Source organism: Ailuropoda melanoleuca, chromosome 12 (genome assembly GCF_002007445.2).
Source record: "Ailuropoda melanoleuca isolate Jingjing chromosome 12, ASM200744v2, whole genome shotgun sequence".
Taxonomy (NCBI): domain Eukaryota; kingdom Metazoa; phylum Chordata; class Mammalia; order Carnivora; family Ursidae; genus Ailuropoda; species Ailuropoda melanoleuca.
This window is the reverse complement of record NC_048229.1, coordinates 54889867-54914250: the sequence shown is the minus strand read 5'-3', so window position 1 is coordinate 54914250 and position 24384 is coordinate 54889867. Positions and strand designations below refer to the sequence as shown.

The window sequence follows — 24384 nt, the reverse complement described above, 5'->3', positions numbered from 1 at the left end:
CAGGAAAGAGATGGAGGACTCAGTGTAGGCTAGTGCATAGGACATTGAACCTGAAGTTGGGAGGTCTGGGCTCTAGTCTCACTTTCTCCATTTGGGGTTTGTGTGCCTCTAGACGTATCCCTTCCCTGCTGTACAGACTAGACTTCATCTCCAAGCCTCCTTGAATATCTGAGTTTCTCTATTCTGAATCCACTTGGAAACAATAACATGCAAATGGAGGTAGTGGAATGTTCCTGGAACAGGAATTTGAAGAAGGAACAATGTCAGATGTCACAGAAATAAAGGAAGATGAGATCTGAGAAAAAGATAGGTTGCCCACGAGGCCAGTTTGTCTAGAGAGGGCCCAAGAAGTATTTGCAGTGTCGGATTTACTGTGGAACAGCCTGTAATGACAATCATTCCAGGTCCTCTCACTGACTTCATAAATAACATAAATGTTAATAAAACTGCCTGATACATTAAGAAAAATGCAATCATGTGCTTTCACCAATGATCTATAAATTAAACTACTCAAAGATTTCTTCAGTTCAAGGTTGGAGGGAATTTTGAGCTGGTCTGTTGCTAGGTGAGACAGAGCTAAAGCTCCTTGTTTCTCTTTAGAATTTTAATTGCAGTTCTCATTTGAAGTGTTTCATTTGTTTTTTGTAGACCCGTTGTTCCATTATGGATGGAGGGGATGATGGTAATCTTGTTATCAAAAAGAGGTTTGTGTCCGAGGCAGAACTAGATGAACGGCGCAAAAGGAGGCAAGAAGAATGGGAGAAAGTTCGAAAACCTGAAGATCCAGAAGGTATATGGGCTTGTAGCCTGGCATTCAACATGATGATCTTTGATCTTCCCAGTAGTTTTCGGAGTAGGTACTAATGTCCTCACTTTGAAGTAGGGGGACTGAGGCTCAGAGGGGTACAGGAACCTATGTAAGGCCTCTGTGGCCGGGAGCAGAACCAGGGTACTCACTGTCCGCTCCACCTGCCTTCCAGAAGATTCTGCTAGTCTCTTCCATCCGTACAGGTGAATGCAGGATCTGAATGACTGAGAACGTGGCTGCTGTGTAGGGTTGGGCTGGCCCTCCATCCAGTTAACTGTCTCAGGCCATGGGCCCTATTGACATTGATAGCTGCCTTTGAGAACTGCTGGCCCCTTTTTGAGATCCAGAGGGAAGCTGTGGACTTTGTACTATTTTTGTGTTATCCTTGCCCTCAGATCATGCAGAGACTTGACTTTATCTTTAAAATCCTTTGCGATTTGAAAATAATGTGAAAAATTCTAAAGTATGTACCTTTTCTTCCCCCTCCCTCTTCTTTCAGAATGTCCAGAGGAGGTTTATGACCCTCGGTCTCTATATGAAAGGCTACAGGAACAGAAAGACAGGAAGCAGCAGGAGTATGAGGAGCAGTTCAAATTCAGTAAGTTTCCAAAAACAGAGTCCGGCACTCTCTGCAGGGCCCTTTCGATGCACTTTGGCCTCACGTGACACTTTTTGCAACTAGCTATGGAACTGTCTTGATTATCTAGTCTCTAGATGTTCATTTGGTGGAGAAGAGACAGTCTTCTGCCTTCTACACCACATGGAACATTTTTGTTTAGAGCTCAAGATACCCATTTTAATTCTGTGCTCATGTCTGGTAATGGGAGAAATGCCTTGGTTTTATGCCTTGTTACCTCCCCAAAAGCTGAGGTGTTTACACATTCTTTCTTCTAATCCTCTAAAGGATCTGCTTATTTAAAAAAAAAGGGGGGGGGAGAAGGAAAAGTCTTATTTACTGTTTTCCCTTTAGCTTGCTAAGTGTTCCTTGTTCAATTATTTCCTCAGAAAACATGGTAAGAGGCTTAGATGAAGATGAGACTAACTTCCTTGATGAGGTGTCTCGGCAGCAGGAACTCCTGGAAAAGCAACGAAGAGAAGAAGAACTGAAAGAACTGAAGGAATACAGAATATCCTTTGTACTTTGAGAGAAATCTGTATGGTGTCTGTTTTCTCTTCACCGTCTGTGGATTTGAGTTTCTCCACAAATCAAATGAAAATAAGGTTTTTCTACCTAGTGACCCCTGAGTTCCCTTTCAGCACTGGTCTCCCTGTGACTGAATCACTGGCAGCGATTGATGGAGTCCTGTAGCATGCGAGAGTCTGTTGCAATCAAAAGTCCAGATCCTTTAGGATTAACTGAAGGCCTAAATCCTAATAGGCAGTACCAGGGTATTTTTGCCTTGTGGGATTAGACTCTGAAACAGATGGGCAATGCAGTAAACTCATCCAGGGGAGAAATTGGCTTCTGAGTTTTAAAAGGAAATATTTAGCAACTCTCCTGTGTCCTTATTAAGACCTTCCTTAGAGGTGTAGGCAGGTCTCTCCCCACAGAAGGGTAGAGAAAATGACAAAGATGACTTCACTTTGGCTCAGCGTTGCCTTTTTCTCCTCCACTTGCGTGTCTGAATGGGCTTAGAACTTGGCTGAGTCCGAATTCTCAGTTCTATGTGCCACACCCCTACCTTCGACTCATCACACTGCCCTTGCCCCTACATCCTCTTCTTTTTCTACTCTTCCCGATCTCAGTAATGGCATTCCTATGCCCGCAGGTGCCTGGGCCAAAAACTACCTCCAAAATGTGCTCCAGATCTGTGCTGTTCAGCTCTCTCCATGCTTCTTGGGACCACTGACCACTAAATTAGTCTCTGCTTCTTCTCTTGTCCGCAACAATTCATTCTCCAGACAACAGTCAAAAGGAACATTTGAAAACATACGTGGAATCATGTCACTTTCCTGTTTGAGACACTAGTGGCTTCTTGTGGCATTGAGACTTAAGTCTACATTCTTACCAGGCCCTGCATTATTTAGGCCAACCCACCTTCCTGTTGCGTCTTGAACTTACTCATTTGTGTTCACTGTACTCCAGCCCATTGGCCTTCTTTATGTTCCTCTCACACTGAACTTTGTGATTTCATTTCAGGGCCTTTGTATTTGTTGTTTTTTGGCCTGGAATGCTCTGCCTTCAGATTTTACAAGGCTGACATTGTATAGCACTTGGGTGTCAGCTACCATCTCCCCTCCTCATAGAGACCTCTCTAAGCACCCCATCTAACATTTCACTGAACCATGTTACTGTGTATGATGTCACTTTTTAATAGTAATTTTCACTATCTGAAAATCTTAATTTGCTTACTGGTTTGTTTGCCTCTTTACTGCTGGAATGTAAGGTAAGATGCATAAAAATAGGGACTTAGTCACCACTGATTTCCCTAGTGCCTGGCATGTAGGTTCTCAGTGTATATGTGAAAAAATTAATGAATGACTCTTAGGAGAGGTTAATGAAGCCACCCTAGCTTTTTTCCTATGAGAAGTCTTATTTGAATATTTCAGGCTTATGTGTTGAATAACCTCCCTAGTGTGATTGAACAGGCTTTACCTCTAAAATTGATGATACAACTGCATGTATGTGCTAGTTGGTATTTTTTTTGCAAGGGAGCATGCAGGAGGTTCCATTAAAGGTCTATGGAGGAGAAGACGTGGACTGATTCCCAGGTATTTGGTTTAAATCAAGGTGACTGACAGTGGTTGAGATAAGGGGCAGCAAAACCTGCTCTGAACTGGTAGCAAAAGACTTGGTTTCCAGTCTCAGTTTTCCTAGTGGAATTCTGGTATAACATTTAAGATCGGAAAGTCATACCTCAATTCCAGCTGTAGGATTGCTGCTGACTGTTCTGGAGCTCCCCTCCTCCACTGCCTTCCCTGGTGACTCTAGAATAATGTGTGCATTGACGTTTGTAGAGATGGGCAGATAGAGGTATTGAATTGTGTCAGGCACCAGACTTTTTCCCTTCAGGAGTTACGTTAATTACACCAGTCACTAGAATTATGTCTTGTTTTATGTGCTTAATTTAGCAGGCTGGCAAATAAGATGTAGAGTGTCTCCCAAAGCAGCATTCTGGAGAGTAGTGTTGGTTTGGTATGAATGTGCAGAGCCCTTCAGTTTTTGGTTCAAAGGGAAGAATGAACAGGGCTGCTGCAGTAGGGTGAAAGAAACTTTCCTGCCCTGCTGACATTACAGCGCAACAGTCGAGAGGCCCCAGTGTTGGAAACTTGGTAAGTTCCGACTGTCTGGAAAAACTGAGGAGAAGCATGCCTTCCAACCCACTGATACATAATGCACTAATACCATGCAGGTACCCAGAGACATGTTGAGATAGGAACTGAAGGATTAGCTATTTGCTTATTGAAGCTCTAAATCAGGAGCTGGTTCTTGGCTTTGCTTGATTGTTAAAATAGGATACATTTTATAATGTGATACTCGTGAAGGCAGATAAACTGTGGTTTGTGCCATATAAACAATAGAGCTCTTGTTTTCTTCAGATTAAACCAGCATTTAGCAATATTATATGTAAGAACTATGTAATTTTAAAAAATGCCTCATCTAATGAATTCTTTGAAATTTTTGAGGTGTGTTTGTGTTTTTAAAGCATTTTAGGGGGAGAGGAACCTAAGGGGAAAAATGGCTTATGCTTTGGCTATGGATCAAAAGTAATAATTTTACACCTCCCCCCCCAAAAAAGAAAAGGTGGAGACTTTTTTTCACTCTAAAAGAATAAAAAGTGAAGTGTTGATTTCTGTTTGTCTTACTATTATAAACACATGTGTTTTATTTTTTCTATTTTTGTTTTATTTTCCAATATTAAGAATTCTCTAAGAGTTTATCCCTTAACAATGGAGTTGCAGTTAAAAATCAGTGTGCTGGTGGGTTTTGGCGTTTGGTATTAGAAGGATGAAATCTGATTCTTTCGTTTTTACTCTAGAAAACCAAATATGTAATGTTAGCATGTTATCAGCTTCCATGTTGACTCTGAAACCATAAATTGATGAAACTCAGAATAGTATTGAGCATTTTGCATAATCCCCATTGAATACTGCAAATATTTAAGGTAACTGGTGCTTGTAAGAACAGAGTTAGTGCCTGAAGAGTGATCAGAATTAGAATTTCCTTATTTCTGATACCCGGTTTTCTTCAGTATTCAAAGACCATATACCCCTCCGCCCACCCCTTTGGGCTGATAATACCTGCTTCTTTGATTTCTTGGTCACTAGATGTCACTATTGTTCCAGTAAGGCACTGCTGCCTCTTAAAGAATTGCACCACATCCAACACTTAAAACTATTGCCTAATGGGTTGTGAGAGTATGAAACTGAAGGGGAGGAGGGGCTGGTGGCGAGAACAAAAGAAAGTGACAAACCTTGACAGCCAGAGATTGACATCAGGCCTGCAAGAAGTGATGTTAGGAGTGAACTGTTTGTGCTTATTTATTTAATAAGGAGAGAGTGAGCATGAGCAGGAGGGGCGGAGGGAGAGGAAGAGAGAATCTCAAGCAGGCTCCTTGCTGAGTGGGTGTGGAGCCCAGTGTGGGGCTTGATCTCACAACCCCGAGATCACAACCTGAACTGAAACAAAGAATCAGACGCTTTGTTGACTGTGCCACCAAGGTGCCCCTGGTTGTGCTTTTATTTTTTTATGTATTATTTTTTAAAGATTCTATTTGAGAGCGAGAGAAAGCACGAGCAGGGGGAGGGGCAGAGGGAGAAGCAGGCTCCCTGCTGAGCAGGGAACCTGATGCGGGGCTCGATCCCAGGACCCTGGGATCATGACCTGAGCCGAAGGCAGATGCTTAACTGACTAAGCCACCCAGGTGACCCTGGTTGTGCTTATAAAAACTTTTGGTTCTTGTGTTGGATAGGCACTGGGGTTTCTCATTAAAAATCACCTTGAAGTGAGGTTTAAACAGTTTCCTGGGCTTCTGGAGGTCCTCATTCAGTAGGTTTGGGACAGGGTAGGGACTCTGTTTTTTTAATGAGCCCTAAGGTGCTTCTGATGTTGTCTTGCACCAGCAGAGAAGTTAGTCTTCGTGATGTCCAAGATTGAATGCCACTGATGGTCATAGGACATTCTGCAAGATTTGATTTTACCCTTGGGCGAAAAAAGCAAATACTTAAAAATTTTCAGGGAAGCCACATTTTTTCTGTGGCATTTATATTTCTTAAGATCTTTGTTTTCCCCAGCAAGCTGTGGCCGTGTCATTGGGGAGGTTTCTGACCGTGACTTAGATTTTTTCACTGAGAATCGGAGGGGAAAAGTTTGCTTTTCTATAATATATTTGGCTTGATTTGCCTTCTTCCTCCGTGGTTACCTTCATTTCCCTTTAAATCATCTGCATATGACTGTCAGAATAAAGAGGAGAGGGCATTGTTTTTAATATAAATAGGCTAAACATGACATGGCAGAACTGAAGAGCTCGTGGATTACGTGTCTTCTCTTGATTTACCGTTGTCCTGCTATAGCTCTTCTTGCTTATTGTGACCCTTAACCTCTAACACAGTAATCTCAACAAAGTTGGAATTTCTCCAGAAAACAAGAAGGAGGTGGAGAAGAAAGTGGTTGTGAAACCCATAGAAACCAAGAACAAGTTCTCCCAGGCAAAGCTGTTGGCAGGAGCTGTGAAACATAAGAGGTCAGCCAGCACTCACACGACTTCAGTCTCCCTCTGACTGTGTACTCTGAAATGCCACTTGTTAATGGTAGCCTGAGCAAATGGTTACCTAAGTGGCAGTCTTGGTGACGTTTCTTTGATAGCCCTACCTCTCCCTCCCCCTTCAGATTTCGTGTCTTTTATAATCTTTGAGCTTTGTCTCTCTGTTCATTCAGCAGAATAATAGGTACTCTTCATTGGGCACCCGTCATGTGGCAGGCATTGTGTTAAGTCTTTCCTTTGTGTTAATGATCTTACTCTTTCCACAAGTCTACATAGTACAAGTTTGATTGGTTGAGAACATTTTTCCAAGGTCACAAAGTAATAGGAGAGGTGGACTTCAATATTTGAGCGTCTGTTTCTAGGCAAATGAGGTAGTGAGTTGTGTGAAGGGATTTGGGTAGGGTCTCATGGGAGCAGGGAGGAGGAAACCCACAGTTCCCTGGAGAGGGCCTGTGAGCTCAAGTCGGGGAAGGTAGGGAAGGCATTAGAGGTAGATGTTGGCCAGGTAGATGACTAAGGCTTTGACAGGCAGACAAGGGATAGGAGAACATACCGGGCAGCGGGAACAGCTGCTGCAAAGGCAATGTGGCCTGTGAGACTGTGGAAGCTGTGACCGTGGCACAGACCTGACTGGGCTCCTTGCTGCTGGATGTGGGGTGGCAGCACTGCCTAGAGGTTTTGGTAAGTTCTGTCTTAGGTTTGCTCCTCCCCTGCTAAATCCTGAAATGGCACCGGAGTGATGAAATCTGGTCATTTCAATTTGACCAACCATACCATGGATGAAATAATGTTAAGTTTGAGTGCAGTCTATTAGGAAAAGCAATGTGGTGTATTGGCAAGCAGCCACATGTTTTCAGGAGAGTGCACTGATGCACTGCTGTGGTTTGGAGCACCATCCGTCTGCTGCAGATGTTCCTGGAAACATCGCTCACATATAAAAATGGCACGGTTTAGCAGTGGAGGGGAGGAGTGGCAGTAACCTGAAAAGGGCCAGTCATCTGAGCCATGAATTATTCCATTCAAGTTTTTTTGGGGGGGGGTGCAGAGTTAGAGGCAGGGAGAGAGAGAATGTTAAGGAGGCTCCACATCCAGCGGGGAGCCCGATGTGGGGCTCCATCTCTGAATCCTGAGACCATGACCTGAGCCGAAATCAAGTCAGATGCTTAACTGACCGAGCCACCCAGCTACCCCTATTCCTTTTAAGTATAGAAGTTTTCATGCCTGGCCCAGTGTCTTTCAGGATTTGGTCCTGGTTCGGTTTTATTTGACTTCACCAAGAAAGGGCTCTCTAGGTGGGCACTTAGATACTTCTCGGCAGTAGTGTCTTGCTGCTAGCAGAATGGACGTTACAACTGCCTCCCTTACTTAGATCTTAGCTCACCTTTATTAGATCATCATTTATTGTTGTTTTGTGTGGCAAGGTGCTAAATGAGTCTCCTAGGGCAGGAGTTCCTCATCTAACTAGGCCTGGGTTTATTAGAATCACCCGGGAGTTTGTTAATGTGGATTCTAGGCCTCTCACTAATTCTGGTTCATTAAGTTTGAAGTGAGGTCTTGGAGTCTCATCCTGCAAGTTGCATGGATGATTCTGGTGCTTGTGAAAGAAAGTCTGATGCCTGGTGTGTGCCTAGGACACGATCAACATGAGTGAGCCTACCTCTGTGCTCCCTCTCCCTGCCATCTCCCTGCCTGCCATGCTCACCCCATGCTGCCACATCTGCTTGATCATTCTCTGCACGTCTTTACTTTTAGTAGTTTCGGGGTGTGTGTGTGGGAGGGGGGGGTTGTTTGGTTTGGTTTTGGCTACCTATATAGGTATCCCTAAACGGTATAATAGCTTGCTTGGTTTTGAACTTTTTAAAAAATGATTTCATTTTGTATATGATCTATGATTTTGGTTTTTCACTCAAATTGTTTCTGTGATTAAAAAATTTTGTCTGTGTATTCACGTATGTATAGCTGTAATTCATTCATTTTCCTTGTCGTATAATGGTGCTTTATGTGAAATACCAAAATGTGTCTGTTCTCTTGTGGATGCGTGTTTGAACTATGACAAATGGTGTTGAGAGGTGTAGGGCATGCTTTGTTATGTATGTGCAAATGTTTCTTCAGAGCTCTGCTGTCCAGTACAGTAGCCCTTGGCCACCTGTGGGTATCTAAATTTAATTAGAACTAAAATTTAAAATCTAGGTCCTTAGCCACACTAATCATATCTCAAGTGTTAAAGAGCTGTGTGTGGCTAATTGCTGCCCCACTGGACAGCACAGATACACCAATATATAGTGATTTTGTAAAATGTCTCCTTGTGGTCTTAATTTGCATTTCTTGTTAACAAATGTAGCTGACATATTTTATATGTTGATTTGCCATTCATGTGTCCTGTTATATGGAAGGTCTGTTCATATATATTGCCATTTTTCTACTGGGTTATTTGTATTTTTCTTAATGATTCATAGGTTTGTTTTTTTAAAATATGATCCTGACTTTTTTCTCACAGCTTATAGCTTTTCTTTTTACTTTCATTAATTAATTTTAAGGTGGTCAAATATATTTGATTTTAAGGTGTTTTTTTGTTTTTTGTTTTGTTTTTTTAAGGAGGCTCCACTTCCAGCATGGAGCCCCAGTGTGGGTCTTGAACTCACGACCCTGAGATCAAGACCTGAGCTGATGCTTAAACAACTGAGCCACCCAGGGCTCCAGAAACTTATTTTCTAGCAACATTTGTATAATACTTATGCCTTTCCCCAGTGACCTTCAGTGTCACCTCTGTCTTAAGTTTCCCAAGATCCATGGGTTTGTTTGGGAGTTCCTTGTTTTCTGTTCTTTGGATCTGTTGGACCAGTACCACTCTGTGTAATTATTGTAGCTTTATAAAAAATGTTGGTATCTGGTAGGACAAGTCCCCTTAGATTTTTCTCAGGGCTGTCTTGTTTACTGTTGGCCACTTTGTTCTTCCATATAATTTTAGATTTAGATACATTTAAATTTTAGATTTAGATTAAATTTTAGATTAAGTTCTTTAAGTTTATTGGAATCTTACTAAATAAGCTTGATGAATTTATGGAGAGAACAGATCTTTATGGTTGTGAGTCTTTTTACACATGGCATATATCTATATTTGTTTTCTTTAATGTCATTCAATGAAGTCTTACAGATTTTTTCCAAAAGGTTGTGCATATCTTTTGTTAGATTTATTACTAGGTGTTTTAGATGTTTTTTGTTACTGGTTTGTAAAAGTGCAGTTGATTTTGGAGTATTTACATCTAGCCACTCAGTTCTTACTAACCTTAGTAACTCTAATAACTCTTACTAACTTTTATCAGTGGATTCCTTTGAAATCTCTATGTAGAGAGTCACTATCTGTGAAAGACAGCTTTATTCTCTTAGACCTTTTAATGTCTTTTTTTTTGTTTGTTTGTTTTTAGATTTTATTTATTCAGTAGAGCCCAGAGGGAGCCAGAGCGCGAGAGGGAGAAGCAGATTCCCCACTGCGCAGGGAGCCCAAGCCCCACATGGGGCTGAGGGGGCTGAGGGGGCTGGAGCCCGAGCCCCACATGGGGCTGAGGGGGCTGGAGCCCGAGCCCCACATTGGGTTGAGGGGGCTGGAGCCCACCACCCTGGTATCACTACCTGAGCCAAAGGCAGATGCTTAACCCACTAAGCCACCCAGATGCCCTTGATTTGTTTTCCTTTCTTTTTTTTTTTTTTTTCTTTTCTCCTTACTGCACCAGCAATGACCACCAATAAAATGTTAGAAACAATTACTATGCACATCCTTGTTTGAGACAGAGCATTTATAACTTTTCACCATTAAGAATTACATTTATTGTTTTTGGTTTTTCAGATATCTTTTAGCAGTTTAAGGAAGTTATGTTCTTAGTTTGATAAGGTTTTTTTGTAGCCACAAATTGTTAAATTTTGTCAATTTTTTCTGCCTTTGAATTGATGGAATTTTTTTTTTACTCTGTTATGGTGAAAAATTAAGTTTAAGGATTTTTCTAATGTTCTATTCCTGTGATAAAACTAGCTTGGCTGTGATGTATTATTTAAAAATATTATTTATTTTAAAAATATTTTTTAAATTGAAGTATAATTAACATACAGTGTTACTAGTTTCAGATGTACAACGTAATGATTCAACAATTGTGTACATTATTCAGTGCTCACTGTAAGTGTAGTTACCAAACATTACAATCTTATTAACTATATCCCCTATGCTGTGCTGTATTATAATTATTTTTAACTCCACTGGATTTGGTTTGCTAATGTTTTGTATAGGTTGCTGCATCTGTGTATAAGTGAGACTTAGTCTGTTCCTCCCAACCCCCACTTTCTGTGATTTTGATATGAGGTTTAAAAGTAGCTTCTTAGAAGGATTTAGGGAGTGTTCTTTTTCTTTTCTCTGGAGGAGTTTGTGTAAAATGGTAGTGTTCTGGTTTGTGAAAATTTGGTAGAACTCCTCTATATAATCATTTTGGTCCCTGCTTTTTAAAATTTGTGATTATAGGGCTATTTAAGTTTCTTCATTTTTTTTTGAGTCTGTTTTATTTAGTTATATTTTCTGGGAATTTGTCCATTTTGTCTTGTTTCAAACGCATTTGCTAAAGTTTTAGTATTTTTTATTTTTCTGATTGCTGCTGTATCTATTATCGTCCCCTTTTTCATCCCAAGTATTGATGGATTATTCTTTTATTCTTCTTTTGGCTAGTTTCTTAATTTCTCCTGCCTTCTTTCTTTAGGATATTCTTTACTTTCCTCAAGTTTATTCTTTTATAATTTCTGTTACAAACGAGTGTCGGTTACCTAGCTAATTTTTAGCTTTTTTTTTTCAGGCACCTAAAACTGTAATTCTTCCTCAGCTTTTACTGTACACAATTTTATATTTCCAACTAAATATTTTTAAATATCCATTATGATTTCTTTGACTCCTAAGTTAGAAACATGTTTTAAAGTTTCCAAATATATTAAGGTAACGTAACTATATTTCATAGGTTCTAAGATGAATTTTTCCCCCACACACATTTTAACACCTTTTAATCAGTGGTGTCTTAGAGTCTGTGATATATAATATTTGTCTTTTGTTGTTGATTTCTACCTTAATTGCATTGTGGTTTATATGTACTGATTTTGCAACTGCTTTAAACTAGCTTTGTGACCTATTCCTGAGGTTAATTTTTACGAATGTTCCAAGTGAGCTTGAGGTGAATTTGTGTTTTGTAATGGTTCTGGGTTTTTTGTGGGTACAACCAAAGAAGCTTGTTAATTGTATTGTTTAAATCTTCTGTATTCTCACATCTTTGTCTGCTTGCTCTGTCAATACTTGAGTATTTTGAAATCTCCCATTATAGTGATTTTTTTTTATTTTTCTTCAAAATTCTGTTGAATATATATTTATTTTTTTTTTTAAAGATTTTTATTTTTATTTATGTGACAGAGACAGCCAGCGAGAGAGGGAACACAGCAGGGGGAGTGGGAGAGGAAGAAGCAGGCTCCCAGCGGAGGAGCCCGATGTGGGGCTCGATCCCGGAACACTGGGATCACGCCCTGAGCCGAAGGCAGACGCTCAACGACTGCGCTACCCAGGCGCCCCTGAATATATATTTAAAGCTCTTTAATTAGAAGCATGCATGTTCAAATTGTTATTTCTTCATAGTGAATTAAACTTTGTTTCATTATAAACTAACCTACTTTATCTCTTATAAGGTTTTTGTCTTAAATTCTGTTTCCTTAATATAATAGGTAGCTCAGCCTTTTTTGGGTTAGTATTTGCTTTGGTAACACTTTTGCTGTTCTTTTGCTTTCAGTCTTTCTGGGTCTTAAGTTGTTTGGTTTTGTTTTATTTGTTAAATTTTTGGGAATGTCTCATAAATAGGTGATTTTAAATTTAGGATGTTATTCTTGTTTTACAGGAAGGCTTGGATTTTTTTAGGATTTTTGATATAGTTTCTATTATCTTAATGTTATTTGTCTTTTTACTTTAAAAATATTTTTTCCTCCTGCTTTTTAAAAATTAGGAGTTTAAAATCTTTTGTTCGTTTTTCTTCTGCTAGTTTGTGGATTTGTGTATTCTGTTTTTGGTGGCTAACCTTGCAACTTACGAGGAATACTTAGCAAAACCTAAAGTTAAATAGCTATCTTACTTTCCTACAAAATTATACATGGACCTTAGAACTTGGAGCTATAATCACATCTTCCTTACATGCTACTACTGCCCAGAACTTTAGTATGGTCATGTTTAACACACAAATTAGATTGTGTTTGCCGGTTTCTTTGTTCACTAACCCTTCCTTCTGTGATTATGGCCTTCTTTCTGAGATCATTTCTTTCCTTGTTGAAGTGCATTCTTTTTTTTTCTCTTTTTGAGTGCCCTAAATATTAGCAGTAATGGTGGAGCTGGAGGTTATGATTATGCCTTCTCTAAGCCGCTCACAGCGGGACAAGTACATTCTTTCGACATTCTTTCAGTGAAGGTCTTTTGGGTGACTTTCAGAATCTCTGGCATGTCACTGAAGGAATTTCCTTTAATCTTTAAGAACGTAACTAAATTTTTGTCATGTATGAATGTGTCCAGGTATTCCTGCAATCCATCTGTGGTTCTAACCAAGATGAATGATAGGACAACAAAGAATCTGAAGTTTAGGTGATGCCTGAAGATAACAATGCCCCACTCCTTGAACTGGCCAGGCGTTTAAGTTGTCTTGATAACAGTAGTGTAACTGGAAGGAGATTAAGAGCCTGAAATGAAGACTTTTCAGACCACCCCAGTTCTTTGAGGCTACCTAAGACCTATATAAATGGTTATTGGAGCTCCTGATTCCTGAAGTTTTAATCCCCAAGATTGGACATAGCTCAAATAACCGTATTTTCTGTTACAGCTCAGAGAGTGGCAACAGTGTGAAAAGACTGAAATCGGACCCTGACCCAGATGACAAGAGTCAAGGTAGGTGGCAGCTTCCATTTCACCATTTATTCATACCACACATGAACCATAGTACAGGGCTGGACTGCATTGTATCTATGAAGGAATGCATGGATTTCTAAGCAAGCTTTTTTTCTACCAGGCAGGATTTATACCCAAGCGTATGTCAGCTGTCCTGCCAGCCAATATGTTAGAAACCAGTGGAGTTGATAAATGACCGTTGTGATCCCCCGGAGGTGCTTACACAAACAAAGCCCTGATCATATCACTTCTGCTCACAAAGGGTTTTTCTCAGTCTCCCCCAAATGTCAAGTTTCTTGATTTCACCTGGCTGGCTCCCAGTGAGAGGCTGTTGCTGATGTTGGATTGGATTGAGGCTGGAAGCCTAGTACAGTCTCCAGAAGTACACTTTCTTTGGTGGTTACTTGTATGCAGTCAAGTCTGGCACTGTATTAAGTGGCACAGAGTTGTAAGTGAAGGTGAGTGTTCCTGAGGGCTGGATCAGGGATGAGAAATTCAAGAATGTTTTTAGTTCTACCTGTGACTCCCTGTGGGATTGAGACTCTGCTGAACTCAACGGGTCATCTATAAAACAGGGCTTACATTTCTTTCTCTCCAAAAGATAATGGGTATTTAGAAATAATACTTCTGTCAAGTAACTGGAATTTAAATAAAAACTTTAAAAAATGGAAAAAAATATATCTGCTGAGCGTTGGTAATGGTGGGCTGTTGCTGATAATTTTTTGCTCTTACAATTTACTTTTTTTTTCTTTAAGAGAGGGAGAGAGGGAGTAGGAGGGGCAGAGGGAAAGGGGGAGAGACAATCTTAAGCAGAGAGCAGAGAGACATCTGGGTGTAGAGCTCGACTTGGGGCTCGATCTCAAACCCTGAGATCATGACCTGACCTGAAATCAAGAGTCAGAGGCTTAACTGACTGAGCCACCCAGGCGCCCCTACAATTTACTTTTTAAAAGAACATTGAGTGAAGAGTCCCCCTTCAACATTATATATCCTCTTCCATCCAGTTCTTCCGAGAGGGAAATGTATTATACGTTTCTTATGTATATATCCGGAGCTATTGTATGTATGTACAAGCAGTTATAAATATATTCTTTTAAAATTAAAAAATTTTGTATTATAGATAACTTAAAACATTGAGATGTTGAGATAATAGAATGAACCCCATCAGCGCCTGGGTGGCACAGCGGTTAAGCGTCTGCCTTCGGCTCAGGGCGTGATCCCGGCATTATGGGATCGAGCCCCACATCAGGCTCCTCTGCTATGAGCCTGCTTCTTCCTCTCCCACTCCCCCTGGTTGTGTTCCCTCTCTTGCTGGCTGTCTCTATCTCTGTTGAATAAATAAATAAAATCTTTAAAAAAAAAAAAAAAAGAATGAACCCCATCATGTAACTTCAACAGTTTTTAACACATATCCAATCTTATTTATACCTTCTCAACTGTAGTGTTTTGAGGTAAATACCAGACATTATATTGTTTTGTCAATAATTCTTCTTTATGTATCCCTAAAAAATAAGGGTTCTTTGTTTTTTTTTTACATGATTACAATACCATTATTACACCTAAAATAATTACAATTATTTCTAAATATTATCAGATAGCAAATTAGTATTCATTTCCCCCAATTTTCTCATAATATTTTTTTCTTGACAATTGATTTTTTGAAAATCAGGATTCAAGCAAGGATCAGACATACATTGTATTTGGCCTATACCGAATAGAGATATACCATACAATTCATTCTTTTAAAGGACACACAATTCAGTGGTTTTTAGTATGTTCACAAGAATGTGTATTCATTACCACTATTTAATTCCAAAACATTTTCATCACCCCAAAAAGAGGCCCCATGCCCCTTAACAGTTACTCCCGATTCTTCCCTCTCCCCAGCCACTGGCAACCACTCTTCTGCTTTTCTCTATGGATTTGTCTTTTCTGGACGTTTCATATAAATGAAATCATGCAGTATGTGGCGTTTTGTGTCTAGCTTCTTTTCACTTAGCCTTTTCAGTTTACAAAGGTCATCTATGTTGTAACGTGTATCGGTACTTTTTATAGCGGAATAACCCTCCATCGTATGGTTGCTGCATTTTGTTTGTGCAGCCGTCAGTTGATGGGCATTTGGTTGTTCACACTCTGGCTATTCTGAATGATGTTGCTATGAACATTCATGTACAAATTTTTGTGTGAACAACTATTTTTAGTTCTCTTGGGTATCTATCTAGGAATGGCATTTCTCAATGGTCATATGGTAACTTCGTGTTTATATGGTTGACTTTTTGAGGAATCGCCAAGTTTTTTTTCTCAAGCAGCTGCACCATTTTTACATTCTATCAGCAATACATGAAGGTTCGTTTCTTTACATCCCTTTTTAAAAAAATATTTGAGAGAGCGCTCGAGAGGAGAGGGGAAGGGAGAGCACAAGTGGGGGGAGGGGCAGAGGGCGAGGGAGAAGCAGCAGGGACCCTGATGGGGGGCTCCATCCCAGGACCCTGAGATCAGAACCCGAGCTGAAGACACTGAGCCACCCAGGCATCCCTTTACATCCTTATCAACACTTGTTATTGTCTTTTTTATTCTATTCATTTTTGTGGGTGTGAAGTGGTATTTCATTTTCCCTAGTGACTAATGATGATGGCATTATGTACTTACTAGTCATTTGTGTATCTTCTTTGGAGAAATATTTACTCAAATCCTGAGCCTGTTTTTAAATTGAATTACTTCTCTTTTTAATGCTGAGTTGTAAGAATTCTTTATATATTCTGGATACTAGACATTTGTCAGATACATGATTTACAATTATTGTCTTTCTTACTGTGGGTGTATTATTGTTTTCTTGATAGAGTCTTTGGAACACGAAATTTTTAAATTTTGAGGACATCTAATTTATTTTTTTCTCTGGTTCGCTTATGTTTTAGGTGTCATATCTAAGAAACCATTGCCTAATCCATGGTCATGAAAACTTATACTTATGTTTTCTTCTAAAAGTTTTATGGACACTTTGGTCCTTGATCCATTTTGAGTTGTTTTTTATTTATGGTTTGAAGTAGGGATGCATTTTCATTCTGTGTGTATATCCAGTTGGTCTGCACCATTTGTTGAAAAGACTGTTTTTACCAGACTGAACTGTCATGGCATTTTTGCCGAAAATCATTTAACCAACATGTGTGGGTTTATATCTGGACTTTCCTCTTCCATTGATCTATTCTGTCCTTATGCCATTACCACACAGTCTTGGTCACTACAGCCTTGTAGCAAGTTCTGAAATTGGGAAGTGTGAGGCCTCCAACTTTGTTCTCTTTCAAGATCGTTTTGATTATTCAAGGTCTCTTGCGTTTCCGTATGAATTTTGGGATCAACTTGTCAGTTTCAATAAAAATGGCAAGTTGGAATTTTGATAGGGATTGCTTGAAACTGCAGATCAATCTGAGAATATTGCCATCATACGGCATATTCACAATAGGCTATTATGTCTTTTAAGTCTCATTTGACTTCTTCCTCTTTGTTTATTTTTTTGTTTTCTTTGTTTATGTGAAGAAATTGGGTCTTTGTCCTGTGGAGTTTCCCATACTCTAGATTTTGCTGATTGTATCTCCATGGTGTTCCTTTATTCCTCTGTTTCCTGTAAAATGGTAATTAGATCTAGAGCTTGATCGATTCAAGTTGATTTTTTGGCAAGAATACGTCATATGTTGGTTTGTACTTCCTAGCATCATCCTCGTTATTATTTTAATTGATATACTCTTATGCTCATTGCTTAATTCACTTGTACCTTGGGGATCATTACATATCTGTACACAAAGAGCTTCATTCCTTTTTAAGGCTCTGTAGTATTCCATTATATGGTTGCACCATAGTATATTCTATTTTCTTTTAAATTTATTTATTTTAGAGAAAAAGAACTTGCATATGCAAGTTGGACATGGGGCAGAGTGAGAGGGAGAGAATCTCAAGCAGACTCCCAGCTGAGCATGGAGCCTGATCGATCTCACAACCCTCAGATCATGATCTGAGCCGAAATCAAGAGTCACGCGCTTAAGCAACTGAGCTGCTGAGGCGCCCCTCTCCTGTTTTTTATGATGAACATTTAGATTGTTTCCATTTTTTCTCTGGTATGAGGTTTCATTAAATAACTTTGTACATGCATCATCTGTCACATTCATGATACATCAGGGTAAATACTTATAGGATATACATTTGTTATTCAGATAAATATTGCAAAATTGCCCTACAAAGAAGTTATTCCAGTTTATATTCTCATCAACAATATAGGAGCTCCATTTCACTGATATCTTTTAAATATATAGGAAACTTGCTAAATTGGCTGCTTAAATAGGATTAAGTGTGTACTGTGTGTGTATACACATAGGTATATAAAACCTTACAGAAATCTTAAACATTCTTCAACTAGTAGCCCTGTATCTGATGCTTATTCCCTTGTAGGAACTATTCGCATCAGTCAGTAGAAAGGAAGACTTGTGTGGCTTTTTAAAACTATCTCCGGCACACACCATGTTTCAGAGCTACCTTTCTTAATCCCTTTGTCCTCCCGCCTGCATTCTCACAGTAGCATTCTTACAGCTGGGCATGAAATACCCTCTTTTGCTAGAAGCTAAGGCCCCACAGGAAGAATATCCCCTGAAAGCTTGCTTGAGAGTCTTGTCCTTGGCAGTAGAAGGCTTTGCCCCTTTAGTCCTCCCAGAAGATAGCTCTGTGACTCTAATGGAGATTCAGTCTTCCCCCACTGGAGGCTCTGGACTTAAGCTCCAAGCAGAGCAAGTGAATGAATGCACAGTTGGCCCCATTGATTCTCAAGTCACGCATCTGTTTGAATCCCAAGAACATCCTCTATTAGTAATTTTCGGTGTTAATTTGGTATGATAACGTGGTCCTACAAATGCAGAACTTGGCAGGAAACTTCACCAAATGGGTGAGATCAGAGGGCACCATTTTGTTCTCTTTGGACAGCGTAACTATTTTTGGAATGAAAATTTGTCAGAATTGCAGTCTCTTTTCTTTCTTGAAACCTAGATAATCGAGAGATTTGGTCTTTTGGCCTAAACTCTGTTGATGCCACCATGGTCCAGGTTCCTTGGTTTCATTTCTTTCTTTCTCTCTTTCTCTTTCTTTCTTTCTTGATTTATTTATTCATTTGGGGGGGGCAGAGGGAGACAGAGACTCTCAAGCACACTCCCCGGTGAGTGCAGGGCTCAATCTCATGACCCTGAGATCATGACCTGAGCTGAAATCAAGGGTCACTTAACTGACTGAGCCACCCAGGCACCTCTCCTTGGTTTCATTTCTGTGGCTGGCTTCCAGCCTTCCCTTAGACCAGCTCTAGTCTTGCACAGGTACTCCGAGCTTAATCTTCCTTTTGTATCTAAGAAAGAGCCTAAAATTCAATTAACCCTTGAAATACTTACTAAAATGACATCTCACTGAATAGCTTCACATAAATTACCTTGCTGAGTAACTGATTCATACCCTTATAAAATAGCAGGGTTTTTTTTAACCAAATATTTTTTTTAAAGATTTTATTTATTTATTTATTTGAGAGAGAGAGAGCGCGCACGTGCTCAAGTGGAGAGGAGAGGGAGAAGCAGGCTCCCTGCTGAGGAGGGAACCCGACATGAGGCTCGATCCTAGGACCCTGGAATCAGTGCTAGGATCATGAACTGAGCTGAAGGCAGATGCTTAACCGACTGAGCCACCCAGGTGCCCCTTAACCAAGTATTTCTTTTCTTTTTTTTTTTTTTTTTAAAGATTTTATTTATTTATTCGACAGAGATAGAGACAGCTAGCGAGAGAGGGAACACAAAGCAGGGGGAGTGGGAGAGGAAGAAGCAGGCTCACAGCGGAGGAGCCTGATGTGGGGCTCGATCCCATAACGCCAGGATTATGCCCTGAGCCGAAGGCAGACGCCCAGCCGCTATGACACCCAGGCACCCCTTAACCAAGTATTTCTAACAGCACTGAAAGTATCGCTGTATATGTGAAAATAATAATACAATGAATGTTAGGTAGCAAATGGTGTACAATTTGATGATGTGTCCCAAATTTTCACCACCACCACCCCCACATTTAGCTATTTGCAATGAAATTCTGTAAAATGTCTCCAATGCATCATGAATGCTGACTTGCTCTGTGCTAGGCCCCATGCTATATACCCAGGGGCTAGGGTGGTGAAGAAAGAGCCCTTGCCTGCAGGAGGCTTACAATTAGAGCATACAGACAAGCAGTCCTTCTCATCATTAGACTCTCCATTCTTCTGCAGCCTTCCTGGCTGTAATACAGAGATGCCCTTGGGCCTAATTAGAGATATATGGGACCGTGCCTCCCTAACTTAAGGAGATGATGATGCTCTTTGAACTCTTGCATTTGCTTTTCTAAAAAAATTATCTGAATAGATAGTATATGCACATGATAGAAAATTCAAAAGGGGCAAAAGAGTGTGGAGTAAAAAGTTAAGTCTCCCCTGTTCCCCAACCACTCCACTTATCTCCCCAGGGCAGTCACTGTTACCAGTCTTGTACATATCGTTTTGAATGTTATCATGTGTGTCCATGGGCATGCCTTCTCCCCACAGACTATAGCTTACCTTACACATACCCTTACCTCTTTCATATAGCATAGTATCTTGGAGATCATTCCATACCAGTACACAGAGGCTTTACTCTTCTTTATGGCTGAATCATAATCCCTTACACTGGTCCCCTCTTAATGAGCCTTTTGGTTCCTACTATTAACAGCGCTGCAGGGAATGTTCTCATATGAACATCATTTAAGTTTGAAGGACATTGCCATACTGCCTTGCATTCCCTCAGCAACATATGAAGATGCCTGTTCCCCATACCTTCCCTCCTTATAGATTGTTTATTCTCCCAAGTTTGTGTGTTTGTTTTTAAAGATTTTATTTATTTTGAGAGAGAAGGCAAGAGAGAGAAAGCACGAGGTGGGGGGAAGGTCAGAGGGAGAAGCAGACTACCCACTGAGCGGGGAGCCTGAGGTATGATTTGATCCTGGAACTCCAGGATCAATGTCCTGAGCTGAAGGCAGACGCTTCACCAACTGAGCCACTCAGGCGCCCCTATTCTCTGAAGTTTAAATGCCATTTGTTCTTTTTCTGTGAACTGTTCATGCCTCTGTGCACTTCTTTTTAAAGATTTATTTATTTATTTTAGACCACAAATGAGCACGGGGGGAGGGCCAAAGGGAGAGGGAGAGTCCTCAAGCAGACTCCCTGCCGAGCGCGGAGCCCAACGCAGGGCTCGATCTCATGACCCCAAGATCATGACCTGAGCCGAAATCACGAGTTGGACGCTCAACCGATTAAGCCACCCAGGCACCCCTGTCCACTTTTCTATTCAGTGGTTGGTTGGTTGGTTTTGAAAGAATTCTTTATATGCCAAAGCAATCTGCTTTCGTGCTAGTTGTTGCAACTGTCTGCCTCTGCTTTCCTGTAGTCTTGTCACCAGCGTCTCTATGAGCAGTGTCAGCTCTCATTTCACTTCTCTGCGTCTCCGTGCTTCACCTCTGCCTTTCTTCAGCAGCTTCTTTTCCCTTAGAACTTCCTATAAGACAAGCGAATACACTGAGCCCCTGAACTCTGTCTACTGGCTGCTGGAGATCTCATTTTGCTTCTCAGTGGTATTTTTGACTTACTCCTGACTTCATATACTTGGAACCGTGTATCCTTTTCACATTTATGTGAAATGTTCGTTAGGGACTTGTTAAGGCAAAATCCTAGAAAGGTATATGCTTGTCAGCCTGAGACAGTGAGGTTTGAACTCCAACCCTTACTCTACAGTGAGCTCTGGTATCGTTTTAGTAACATTATTATTATTGAGAGTGAGAGCACGTGCGTGATTTGGGGGGGGGTGTTGAGGGGCAGAGGATTCTAAGCAGGCTCCACGCCCAGCTTGGAACCTGACGTGGGGCTCAGTCTCATGACCCTGAGATCACGACCTGAACCAAAACAGAGTTGGATGCTTGGGGCGCCTGGGTGGCGCAGTCGTTAGGCGTCTGCCTTCGGCTCAGGGCGTGATCCCGGCGTTCCGAGATCGAGTCCCACATCGGGCTCCTCCGCTGGGAGCCTGCTTCTTCCTCTCACACTCCCCTGCTGTGTTCCCTCTCTCGCTGGCTGTCTCTCTGTCACATAAATAAATAAAATCTTTAAAAAAAAAAAAAAAAAGAGTTGGATGCTTAACTGAGCCACCCAGGCGTCCCAATTTTTTTTTTTTAAGATTTTATTTTTTTATTCGACAGAGATAGAGACAGCCAGCGAGAGAGGGAACACAACCAGGGGGAGTGGGAGAGGAAGAAGCAGGCTCATAGCGGAGGAGCCTGACGTGGGGCTCGATCCCAGAATGCCCGGATCACGCCCTGAGCCGAAGGCAGATGCTTAACCACTGTGCCACCCAGGCGCCCCCCCAATTTTTTTGATTCAGATTTGGTTTAACATTTTTTACTCTCAGTGGCTGCTAACCTTGGCCTAGTCATTTGGCCCCCCCCTCATCAGTAAAATGGGGGATACCTACATGTCAGGTTGTTATAGAGGAACAGGCAACTAGAGGGGTGGAGTAGAGTCCTTCACTTTTCCTCTCACCCCCAAGTCCCTGAGTTCCCTAGATTGAGGCTCTCCATCACTGAGGTGCTGCTGTGGCTCTGGGTTTCCTGGGGTGGAAAGAGCCCTGGCTACTTGGTCATATTCTGCACGGTCTTAAAATGTTCTCTGAGCGTGGCGTCAGTTTTGTCAGTGGTAAAAAAGGAACACAGCTGTTGGATGCGGGTGCCGGTGGTGCTGACTGCATAGGGTGGTTGGGGCTTTACAGTAAAGCCTGGGGCACAGCGCCCGGCGTGTGGCAAGGACCCCGTCAACTCTGGGAAAGGAGGTGAAGTCACGGCCCTTCCTCCTGTCTTGCAGAAACCCCGTCCTGCGTGTCTCTTGGCAGCACGTCCCTGAGCACCTCTTCCATCCACTGCCCCTCCGCTGCGGTCTGCATCGGCATCCTCCCGGGCTTGGGCGCCTACTCTGGGAGCAGCGACTCCGAGTCCAGCTCAGACAGCGAAGGCACGATCAATGCCACCGGCAAGATCGTCTCCTCCATCTTCCGAACCAACACCTTCCTCGAGGCCCCGTAACTCCTGTGTCCCTCCCAGAGCTCCTGCCCAAGAGTAGACCGGACGGTTTGTTCCACCTCTGGGCATCACCTCCCTCAGAACTCCTCTGCCCGCTTCTTGTGCACACCGTGACATTTTTAACCTCATCTAAAAATGTGCCAGAATCCACTTGTGGCCCAACTTGTGTTTGATTTCTCTTTCCACTCCAGTGCAGATGTCCAGACCTGTCCTGCTCCCTCTCTCCTCACTGCTGTGGTGGGGTGGGGGCCGGGGGTCCGCGGAGATGTCCCCTGAAAATGCCCTGGGAAGATAGGCACCCGCTGCCATGCAAAGTGTTTAGATACTGTTGCTTTCTTGTTTTCTTTGTTTCCTTGCCCGACAGCACAGAGAAGCAAGGGCAGTTGTGGGACGGGTGTCACCTAGACCTTGTCTCTAGCGGGACACACCATGTGGTGGTGCTGCGTTGTGGGGCATCCTGGGGGTGGGGGGAGGAGGGCCCCAGATGACGAACTGCTGCACTCCCTTGGGACTAACCAATTCTTGATGTTGTGTGACTAAGTAAAGATATAAACTACATCTGTGGGGGTGTCCCTTAGCACTATCACTCATTGTGGAGTTTTTCCTTATTCCTCCTTCCTTCTCCTCCTCCCTCCATCCAATGCCATTTAAGACCGTAAACCTTAGAGAAACAAACATGGGCCTTCTTTCATCATGGCCAGAAAGCAGAAGTGCTGGTAGGTATGTAGATGAGATGACTTACTTCTAGCAGCTTCTGGAATCCTGAGTGCCAACCAGTGGGACACACCTGCATATTCTGACTCGACTCTGTGCTGTGTTGAGGCCCCTCTCTGGTATGTTTATATGTTTATAGTTGAGGCTTCTAACTGTGGAAGCTCTTTCTGGCCTAAAGGTGCTGCCCTGTCCTTTCCTCCCCCTGCTCCTCTCCCTTCCTGCACAGGGCAGCTTTAAGACTGAGCAGCCAAGACCTCAAGGCACTGTCCACCTCTGTCTCCTAAAGGGTTGCAGAGGCTCTTCCTCTAGGACAGAGAGAGATGAGGTTAGAGGGAGGTGTGGGCTTGAAAAACAAAATCTGTAGGCTCCGCTCCTCCAGGAGAATGAGTCTGTGCAATTCTGTCTTTCCCTGGGCTCCTACGTCAATTGTTTCTACTTCTTTGGGTGTGAGACGGAGAGAGACACACACAGAATGTGTTGACACTGTGATGCTGGCAGGCAGAGCAGCTACTCATTTTTAATGTGGGCAGAGAGGCCCCTGGATCTCCTCCAACCCACTGCTTTTCCCCTTCCAGTGCAGTGACACTCTGGCGCCCGTTAGCAGATGGTGACTTCCCTTCACCCATAAGTGATGCCTTGTGAATCCTTCCTCCTTTTCAGGACTGCTCCATGCTGATTGTTCCTGACTGTCCACACAGGCGGCTCAGCTCTGTCCTAACAAACGAGATATTTAGGTAAAACTGTGTAGGCACCTTCTGCTTCTCTGCTCCGTTGTTCCTGCGATTGAGCTGTCATCATTACAGCACGTACCCAGAGCAACCTCACAGCATTTCGGGAGGCAGACCGAGGAGTCAGACCGAGGAGTCAGAGTCACCATCTCTATGTGGTTTGACTTTTTTTTTATTTAAAGATTTTATTTATTTGAGAGCGAGAGGAAGAGTGCACGTACGAGCAGGGGTGGAGGGGCAGAGGGAGAGGGAGAAGCAGGCTCCCCACTGAGCGGGGAGCCCAACAAGGGGCTCGATCCCAGGACCCTGGGATTATGACCTGAGCCAAAGGCAGATGCTTAAGCGACTGAGCCA

The 24384-nt window shown here is 42.0% G+C and overlaps 1 protein-coding gene across 3 annotated transcripts in view; it reads left to right on the top strand.

Annotated features, from left to right (window-relative positions):
• Positions 1-23174, top strand: part of PSME3IP1 (proteasome activator subunit 3 interacting protein 1) — a 33794-nt gene extending 10620 nt beyond the window's left edge. For all 3 annotated transcript variants that reach the window (XM_011219291.3, XM_011219241.3, XM_019794311.2), the window contains exons 2-7: positions 649-790; positions 1308-1406; positions 1814-1935; positions 6359-6492; positions 13389-13453; positions 22374-23174. In XM_011219291.3, the coding sequence (XP_011217593.1) occupies positions 664-790; positions 1308-1406; positions 1814-1935; positions 6359-6492; positions 13389-13453; positions 22374-22591 (765 nt within the window). In that variant the 5' untranslated portion in view covers positions 649-663 and the 3' untranslated portion in view covers positions 22592-23174. The remainder of the gene's footprint in view (positions 1-648; positions 791-1307; positions 1407-1813; positions 1936-6358; positions 6493-13388; positions 13454-22373) is intronic.
• Positions 23175-24384: the final 1210 nt, after the last annotated feature.